General features: G+C 37.7%; 1 protein-coding gene and 1 non-coding gene across 2 annotated transcripts; one reads left to right on the top strand and one right to left on the bottom strand.

The window, feature by feature from the left end:
- The first annotated feature begins 1,368 nt into the window (after positions 1-1,368).
- Positions 1,369-1,851, top strand: LOC149213853 (uncharacterized). The gene has a single exon (XM_089389183.1). The coding sequence runs from the start codon at positions 1,369-1,371 to the stop codon at positions 1,849-1,851; it is 483 nt and encodes a 160-aa protein (XP_089245309.1).
- A 5,800-nt stretch (positions 1,852-7,651) lies between these two features.
- LOC149213854 (U6 spliceosomal RNA) lies at positions 7,652-7,750 on the bottom strand. The gene has a single exon (XR_016251722.1). It is a non-coding gene; the product is annotated as a U6 spliceosomal RNA (small nuclear RNA).
- Positions 7,751-10,386: the final 2,636 nt, after the last annotated feature.

Here is a 10,386-nt window from a genome sequence, read left to right on the forward strand (position 1 = left end):
AAGTTATGATTATCATATCCAAGAAGGACACTTACGCTAATTTTATGTATGACAATAGTAACTTGGAGGAAGTATCTTCTTACAAGTACCTAGGAATTGATATTCATCACAAGCTCAACTAGAATTATAGCATTGAGAAAAGGATTAATGGGGGTGGAAAGCTTATTTTGGTCTTGAAAATAATTGTAAAACAACAAACCTTTTAATGTGGGATAGAAAGAAGTTCCTCTTTGAAACTTTAGTCACTCCTGATATCTTGTATGGATGTGAGGTTTCCGGTTGCAGCATCTCTACAGAATCCTGGAGAAATATTGAGCAAAGCCAGAAGCGTTTTATAAAGTATAACCTCAAAATTAAAAGCAATACACCCTATCATATTCTCCTTATAGAAGTGGGTCTTTCCCCTATCCAGAGCCTAGCTATGACTAGGATTCTGTTGTACAAGCACAAACTCAATAACATAGGAGACCATAGACTTCCTAACCTAACTTTAAATTCCAGCCAAAACCACCTAAGGCTCAAACGAGGTTGGTATAAGGACACCAGGGCCTAATCAAACCATTGGGAGAACAACAAAAATGTTGCATTGCAAAACATTAATAACATTAAAAATATTGTTACTTCTAAGTTCAAAGAAAAAATGTGGTGTGAGAAAGATTTAGCAGCTAAAAGAAAATTAAGATATTATAAGGAGTTCATCAACCCCACCCTAGAAGATCAAAAGTATCTCTCTGTTTTAACTAGCTCAAAGAAGAAAATTAATAGAGCCAAGATTAGAACGAACTCTCATGAGCTCCATAGTGAAATGAGGCATTGGGCAGTTCCTAAAACACCATGGATGGAAAGGATCTACCATCTCTGTGAGAATATGAACATCGAGGATGAAAATCACTTCCTCTTATAGTGCCCCGGGTACAACCACATTAGATCTCAATTCATAATCTTTGTTGCAATACTGACCTTCCGAGCCTTTTACGATGTCAAAATTATAGTGAGCTCAGGAGGTTTCTCTCCAAGCTTTTTGAGCATAGGAATAAAATCTTTAAAATAATTCATTTCTTTAGGTCCGATAGACCAAAGTTTGGTCTCAGTGGACATCAACCATCAATATCATCATCATTTTTTCTAATTTATTAGAATATTATATTATTTATTTTTCTTCATATTATTATGGTTTTTCTTTAAAGCCCATATTTTTCCCCACATGCACACACAGATCTATATATATATATAATTGTTCTCTTAACATTATTTCTTCAAAATTTTATGTTTTAATGATAAATCCATTTATGAACTTAAAATATAAACATTCATATAAAATAACTTAAGGTCAATAGTTGCCCCTTGAAAATAGTAGGACAGCCAGTGATGGCAGATCTAAATGTACTTCCCCTTGGTTTGTATGATGTGTTGAAAGGTATGGACTGGCTGGAAAGACGCTGGTCCATTATAAATTGTAAAACAAAAACTATCCACTATAGGGATGAGCTCGAAAAGAAGCAGGAGATGCAAGGTATTAAGAGGCCAATGCAGATTCGGCCAATAACCGCTTCCCAGTTGGCAAAATGTATCAGAAAGGGATGTCAGATTTATGCCATCCAAGTGGGTTACACCAATTCAAAAGACAAAACTGCCACATTGGAAAGTATCCCGGTGATACAAGATTTTGCAGATGTGTTTCTGGAGGAGATACTAGGACTGCCACTAAAGAGGGACATAAACTTCACTATCGAATTGGTGCCGGGGGCAGCCTTGGTATCCTGGGCTCCTTATCGAATGAGCACACCAGAATTAACAGAACTGAAAATTGTAGCTACAGGAACTGTTGGACAAAAATTACATTCGCCCTAGTGTGTAACCCTAGGGAGCTCCGATACTGTTTGTTAAAAAGAAGGACGGGACCCTTCATATGTGTATGAACTATCGTTAGTTGAATAAGTTGACAATTAAGAATAAATACCCGTTACCCTGTATTGATGAACTTTTTGATCAGGTGAAAGGGGCAACAATATTTTCAAAGATTGACTTACGGTCAGGGTATCGCCAAATCAGAATTAAAGAGGAGGACATAACCAAGACTGCTTTTAGAACACAATATGGACACTATGAGTTTGTGGTGTTACCCTTTGGGTTAACCAACACCCCCTCAACCTTGATGTGCTTAATGAACATCATATTTCATCAGTATTTAGACAAGTTTGTGTTAATTTTTATTGACGATATACTGATGTATTACCGGAATATGGAGGAACACAAGGAGCACCTCAGATTGGTATTGCAAACTTTCTGAGAACACTAATTATATGCCAAATATAGCAAGTGTGACTTTTTGAAGGAACAAATACAGTACTTGGGACACATAATCTCTAAAGACGGGATCGTTGTGGATCCCGAAAAGATAAGGACCATAATGGAATGGCCCGTGCCAAAGGGTGTGGTGGACATAAGATCTTTCATGGGGCTAGCTGGTTATTTGAGGCGGTTCATAGAAGGATTCTCGAGAGTGGCTTACCCTATCACTTCCCTACCGAAAAAAGGAAGAACTTTAAATGGACCGAAGAATGTCAAAAAGGTTTTGAACAACTCAAACATCTGTTCACCACAGCACCTATATTAAGTATAGTTGATCCGGGTAAGGACTATGTGGTGTGTATAGATGCGAGTAACGAAGGGGTAGGAGGAGTATTGATGCAAGAAGGAAAGGAAATCGCCTATGAGTCTAGGAAATTAAAATAACATGAGCAGAAATATTCAACTTATGATTTGGAGTTGGCAACTGTTATTCACGCCTTAAAGATGTGTCATCACTATTTAATGGGTAAAAAAATTCTATTATTAATAGATCATTACAGTTTGACTAATTATTTTAGTCAGACCACTTTAAATGCTAGACAAGCATAGTGGGTGGATTTTCTAAGTGGTTTTGACTTTGAGATTAAGCATCTGAAAGGAAAGGAGAACTGTGTAGCGGACGCTTTAAGTTGGAAAATACAATATCTCTATGAGATTTCTTGCAGCGAGGGGCGAAGTACCTTTGATGAAATGACTGAAAAAGCAGCAAAACAGGATGCAAGATATCAACAAATAGGACAACAAGCTCAAAATTTAACCAGCAAAGAAAATCAGCAAGGATATACTATGGATGTTGATGGCATGCTGTATTATAAAAAGAGGTTGTATGTGCGCAATCAGAATAACATTAAAATCCTGATTCTAGATGAATTTCATAGAATTCATTATGCTGGGCACCCGGGGTATCAGAAGATGATTATTGCACTTCGGAAGGAGTATTATTGGTCAGGGATGAAGAAAGACGTAGCTGAATACTTAACCTGTTGCTTGGAATGCCTACAAATTAAAACGAAACACCAGCACCCTGCTTGGTTATTACATCCACTACCAATCCCTGAGTGGAAGTGGGAAACCATCTCCATGGACTTCATAACAGGATTACCCAAGTCAAAAAGAAACAATGATTCCATGATGGTGGTGGTGGACAAACTAAGCAAATCGACTCATTTTATACCAGTGCAATCTACTTATAGAGTTGTGTAGATTTCCCATATCTTTATGCAAAATATTTTTAGGCTGCATGGGTTACCAAAAACAATAATTTATGACTGAGACGTAAAATTTACATCGGTTTTTGGAGAACCTTGTTTGGGGAATTGGGAACTCATCTGAATTTCAGTACTGCTTATCATCCTCAAACCGACGGTCACACAGAACAGGTGAACCAGGTTGTGGAAGATATGTTATGATCATATGTAATGCAGCAACCAACCAAGTGGGAATATTATTTGCACCTAGTCGAATTTGCATACAACAATGGCTATCATACGTCCTTGCAAATGAGCCCGTTTAAAAGTGTTGTACGGACGAAAATGCCGCAGACCCTCAAGATGGGATGGACCAGAAGACAGGCTGATGTTGGGACCCAAAATGCTTAAGGAGATGGAATAAATGGTCAAGAAGGTACGGTCCAATTTAAAGGCAGCCCAAGACAGGAAAAATAATTTTGCTAACCGAAAGAGGAATTTTAAGGAATACCAAGTAGGTGATCATGTGTATGTGAGAATTTGAGCTAAGAGGAGCATGTTACAATGGAGTGGGAGCGCCAAGCTGGCACCCCGGTTTTGTGGACCTTTTCAGATCTTAGCGAGAGTTGGGCCGGTGGCATACCAGCTCGCTCTGCCAAGTCATATACGGGTCCACAACGTATTCCATGTATTGGTATTAAAAAAATATGTCTATGACCCTAAGCATGTAATCAACTGATAGCACATACAGGTAAGAAATTATCTCTGATAAACCAATCAGATTGTGGCTAAGAAAGAAGAAAACTGACTTAAGATATTGTGTGTTACAGGTTGAGCCAGGAGGAGAAATCTTGGTTGATCCATTGAATATACTCGATCAGAGAGAAGTAACGCTACGGAAACGAGCCATCACCCAGGTTAAAGTGCAATGGCAGCACTTTGGGCCAGATGAGGCCACCTGGGAGGATGAACAACTCATGAGAGAAGCTTATCCAGAATTGTTCATGGCTAGAAAACATCGGGACGATGTTTGATTTTAGGAGGGGGAGATGTAATTTCCCCAAGAAAATGTAAATATCTCATTTTACCGCTGTAAGAACAAACTGAGTATTTAGTGTTATTACCTATTTTGAATTGAATAATATTTTGAATTATTGAAAATGAGAAAATGATTTAAGTATCAACTAAACTGGTAACTTCTCGGTAAGGGAAGTTGGAAAAGACAGTTGCTGAAAATACAACCCTAACTACCTCCCCTAACTGAAAAGGCTTCCAAAGAAAAGGAAGTGGGGGGGGGGGGGAAACTGTGCTATTATGATAGGAAGAAAGGGGGATTGGCTATGTCTGGTGATGACCAGATAGCGATGCACAGAGTGCGAGCAACTTGCTGAGGACTGTAGTCCTACAAGTGAGCTAGGGGGGAGATTCTGGTCCCGAAAGACGAATCTCAAGGACAGGTGGTTGACTAGCAGTGGGAGAACAGAGTTGTTCCCTGTCTTTGGGAGTTTTCCTATCTACGACATTCTAGGTAAGTGGAAACTCCTAGAAAAGACACTCTGTAGCGTAGAACAAAAGGAAAAGAATGGGTTTACTGTGCAAGAAACATTACCAGTAATGTGATGAATCTGAAGCCTACAATAGAGAAAACACTTTTCTTTACTCATTAAGTATCGAGAAAACAAGCAATAGAGATAAATTAATTGGAAGTACTCATTTAAATGTTTCTGTTATAATAGTACTTTATCTTCTGTTAAATTGAATACTTGGTTGGGACTTAGGAAATTGAAAACCCTCTATTCCAGAACCAGTTGGAATATATATTTCAAAACTAAAAATTATATATAATTGTAAACATTTGTGACCTCGAAAATAACCTAGCCAAATAACCGAAATGCACAGAATGAGGTTATAGCTGAAACATTCATGAATTTGAAATAAGCTAGTGAATAACTAAAAATGCACAGAGGATGTAAAATCGAGACGAATATTCTTCTTAAAAAAAAAACAAATAGAACCATCTTGACAGAAAAACCGAGAACCTTTATTTTTATTGTTCATGCATAGAACTAAACTACGAACAGGGAATCTAAATTATGTTCCACAAGTGAATATTAGCATGCAAATGAGGTAAGAACCTCATGCAGTGCGAAATACGACCACAAGTTGAACCTCGGAGAACCGCAGGGCGCCGAGGCGACTTATAGAGGTTCCATAAGTGTTTTCTTGTAGCCATACTTGCAAACCCCATAACCCTGGCGACAGTCTCACTAAAAAGTCAGACTGGGCCATACCCACATATGGTCTACCCAACATAATTCAACTTCAAACCAGATAGACAAGCAAGTCGAGAATTAGTTTTCAAGGAGAACAAAGACGAATTCTATACAGAAAGATAACGTTCGAACAAGTATGCAACCATTCTAAGATTGTATACAACCAGGATCACAAAGATCATTTGCAAAACGACACGATATAAATATAATTACATAAACAAAAAGAAATTCTAGGAATAAAGTAATAGTCGGAATCATGATCTTAACACAAAATCCACATGGTTTGTGACCCCTGAAGGTCAGCCAAGTGGCTCAATAGTTCTTATCACCAGGGAAAAACCCTCCACAGAATAAACTTAACTCAACAAATATGTACATGATAACAGCCTCTAGAACAAAACCCGAAGTGGAGAACTCTTGAAATAAACAACAGAATTCATAGTATACAAATCTTAAACCCTTAAGGGTATTCACCAGAAATTTATTAACCTAAACAGTGGAAAATGGATTAACCCATTTGTTATCAAATTGAAGCTCTGTCTTCAGAACCCAACCATATACGAGTGCCAAACTTATAATAGGAATGAAAACCCTCATACCCGATAGAAACCCTTGTAGGGTGTCTCTGCACAAGATAGTCACGATCGCCATTCTGCAGCAGCTATAGTCTGCGGGCTCGTAGCCGAGGTTCCTTACAAGAATATACACTGCAAACATGTTTAGATTTCATGGCAACTATATCTCAAGAGAGAAAAACGTATACGACTGTTAGGAAAATATATAAATAATGGCACAACAACCCTTCTATTACTAAACTCACCATGGTATGCTTGTCAGGAGAAAATCTAAGACCCGAACCTCTGAAAGGACCTCCTTCTGCAGCTGATTTCTAGAAACATTGACTAAGAAAAGCTCACGACTGGAAGCAGAAAATCAGAGCGAAAGCCAAGGATGCATCAAGAAAGTGGTTCATCGATTCAGGGCAAAGGGAGGTGAATGACTTCGAGAACATTCCAGCCATAGGATCGCCCCTCTGTTTATCCACCGTCGATGCATCGTGAACCCCAAGGTGATAGTTGTGGCCGGACGGACCTGCCCACGCCACGTACCAAGGAACGGAGCAGGCAATTAAATTACAACCAGATAATGAGAACAACAATGCTTCAAAACTATAAACTGATATGTTTAGTGAAACCAGAGGGTCGATTTGCCATGGGTCCGACAATAATAAACATGGAGGATAAATCCATTTGCACGGGAATTAAATGTGACAACACAGGACACACAAACCAAAATGATATGCCGAGAATATCCTTACAGCTGAGTCATGTTGCATTCATTTCTATGGTATGCTCTTAATAAATGTTATGATTAGATATGCCAGCACCACATTGTAAACAACTTAATGGTTAAATCTTTTAAATTTTATGTTTTTACTGTAATGTTTTATGGGAGATATGACAATATTATATTTATTTATAAAGTATAAAAAAAATTATTTTAAATAATAGTTATTCAGGATTTTTTGTCTTTTCAAATCTTTCATATAAATTTTATATTTTTTATTTATATGAAAAATGTAATTATTGTTGTTGAGTTTTGTTTCCAACAAAATGTGACAAAAATAATTAGTATGACTGATGTTATTTTTAAAGTAGCATGTTTATGTAGGTTATAAAACCAATTTTTTTTAATGTAATTAGGATTTTGTTTTTATTTTGTTTTTAATTAATGTGTGGTTTACAAATACTAGTGGTTGTTATGTCCACCTTGTGAATTCTCATTAGAAAGGCGTTTTAACCATGGAACTCAATCAATTGAGCTAACTCTTGGGGCTAATAAATTTTGGACTATTTCTCAAATTGTGTGTGTCATCCTTATGCAGGTCATGTTTACGGTATCATTCCAATTTTATCTATGTCTCTATGAAGAGAAAGAATGTAATTACAGTTTCTCAAAGTCATGAAATATTGAATAAAAGTTCATTTTCTTTTTTGAATCAACCTTAAATTTGTTAATGTAATTAGGGTTGTTTAAAGCTACATGAAATATTGAATAAACTCTAATTTTCTTTTTTGCATCTATGTTAAATTTCCTATACTTATTTAATGTGTTGCAATCAAGGTGGTTACAACTAGCTTGCATGTGGAGAGAACGTCATTACACAGCCTTGATTCGTACTTACGGTTTCTCTCACTTGTCAAGTGACAAAGGTAGAAATAATATTTCTTCAAAAAGTGGACATGGCTATAATTCTAGCCCAAAAAATAATTTAAGGGAGAAACACGATGTAGGTAATTTGGTCTCTAAGAGGAAGAATTAATTACTATTTACTTCTTCTCTCACTTGTCAAGTGACAAAGATAGAAATCATTTTCCTTCAAAAAGTGGACATGGTTATAATTCTAGCCCAAAAAGTAATAGTTTAAGGGAGAAACATTATGGAGTTAATTTGATCTCTATGAGGAAGAATTAATGTCTGATTAGAAATACACAAAGAAAAACAAAACATAGTTGGCTAACTAAAGCATTGGACTAAAAATAATTGAATTTTACCTAATTTGTCATTTGTTTTATATGTTCGCATAGACAGGAAAATTCATTAGTGAGATCAACTCTAACCCATCAATTTAATGCCTTAGAAATAAATCTTACTTTCACTATTCCGATCGCCCAAGTAAATGAGAAATTATCTTTGTTTGCCACTTAGAAATTTGAAATCTGATATAACATGACCAATAGCATATTAGAATTCAAGCATCAACAATGGGGATGTGAGATGAGTATAATGAGTACAACCAATTGCACATCCATCCCAACACATAAATTTGTATTGCAACAGCTCTACTTCAGTGGCAAATTTTATAGAAGTTGTTATACTTCTTCATTTCTATAGAAAGATGAAATATCTTCTCAGATTATCGTAATATTATTTTTTGTTGGCAAACGATTTACATTATATTAAGAAAAATGGAATACATAAAGTAAAAATAGAGATGCTTGGAGGGACACAGCCCATAGGCACCACAAAAAGAGGCAAAAGGGAGACCATCTACCGTAAGGAGGGGAAACTAGATAGTCTTCCTAAGAAGAGAAAATTTGGTGCCATTATTACAGTTAAGAGGAAAAAAGAAAAAAACAAAAGAGCTAAACATAACATTTGTTGGAGATCTTGTAGCTACTACCACTATATCAACTTTAAGAGGAACAAAAATAAAAACATACCATGTCGAGATGTGGCCCTGTTCATGTTGAGCTAGCGCCTTGTGGGTTGGAGGAGGCATGGACTGACTTCTTATGTGCACATTCTCCATTCATTGGAACAACTTCACCATCGGTGTTGAAACTAGAAGGGCCTTCTTCTAGTGTTTCTTCCACAATGAAACAACCAAATGGATTGGGATGAGGGGAAGAAGACTTTCACCAACCAGTTGGACGTCCATATATTGGAATAAGGTGCTAAGTGACCCATGAACCGAAGAATTGCACCAAACACTAGTGTAGATGATGGAGGCTGAGGAGGAGTTGAGAGGGACCAAAATTAAAGCAAAGGGACTAGGAGAGGAAGAGGAGGGGAGTTCTAGGGATAATTCAAGACCAAGGTTGAGCGAGAGACGACGAAAGGAGGAATATATGTCGTTGGTATGGGTGTTATCTTCAACTATCATCCTGGAAGCATTGTTGCATTCCCATTCTTGAGTCCTGAGGTGTCAGGCAAAGAGATTGCAGAATGCTCAAAGCTCATTCCCCCCCGCCCCCCCTTTGACCTTCCTCAACTTCCAGACTTGTAAGCTGACACCGAATGTGTTCAGGGATGTCATTCTCAAAAATACCCATGTTGTCTTCCATTGTTGGAGTGGAAAACGAGCGACCTCATCCCCACCCATGACCACCACGACAAACTTGTCCTCTTTCTCGAATCATGGTTTTATGTTGGATGGCGGTGAAATTCACTGGAGGCATCAGGATAACAAGACCCAAGAGAGAAGAGTAAGCGCTAATATAGGGTTGGGTGTGGAGCGAAATGACCAAATAGGTAGGAGGAACATTCCAAAACATAGGCATGGTGAGCAACATATATGCATACAACGTGGTTTTTAGGAGTGTGCTAAACTAGAGTGTGTGGAGACTCGATAGAGTACAAGAATCAATGGTTGACAGATGCATGGATATATGGTTCGAAGAGGGAGACATCCAAGTGTAAGGAAGATTCATGCCTGGCTTGAGAATGTGGTTGGGCAGATGGGAACACCTAGATCCAATGGAGAAGGTCCTTAGCAGCAATGTTCTTGGAGTGAGGGGACTAGGCTTCGATGGTTGGGGAGGATAAGGGTGAGTCCTCGCATTGATCACGCTCTTCTACTCCCTTATTAGCTAAGAAGTTTGATATTGAGTTGGATTTGCATTTGTTGTAGGAGAATATTATGGCCTCTAATTGGGAAAGGAGGGATGCCATTTGTTGTATGCATTGGTGGATATTTTCGTTCCGTTGAGGATTCGTTGAGCTGCAAGAATGATTATTCTTATGTCACCATCAATTATTAAAGGAAAGAAGTGGTGGCATTATCCTATGCT

Source organism: Pinus tabuliformis, chromosome 1_1, assembly GCF_031772625.1.
Source record: "Pinus tabuliformis cultivar Carrire ecotype Pingquan chromosome 1_1, CPIR1, whole genome shotgun sequence".
Lineage (NCBI taxonomy): Eukaryota > Viridiplantae > Streptophyta > Pinopsida > Pinales > Pinaceae > Pinus > Pinus tabuliformis.

Coding starts and splice junctions, on each gene's coding strand:
- LOC149213853 (XM_089389183.1), top strand. CDS start 1,369: ATGGCAGATCTAAATGTACTTCCCCTTGGTTTGTATGATGTGTTGAAA.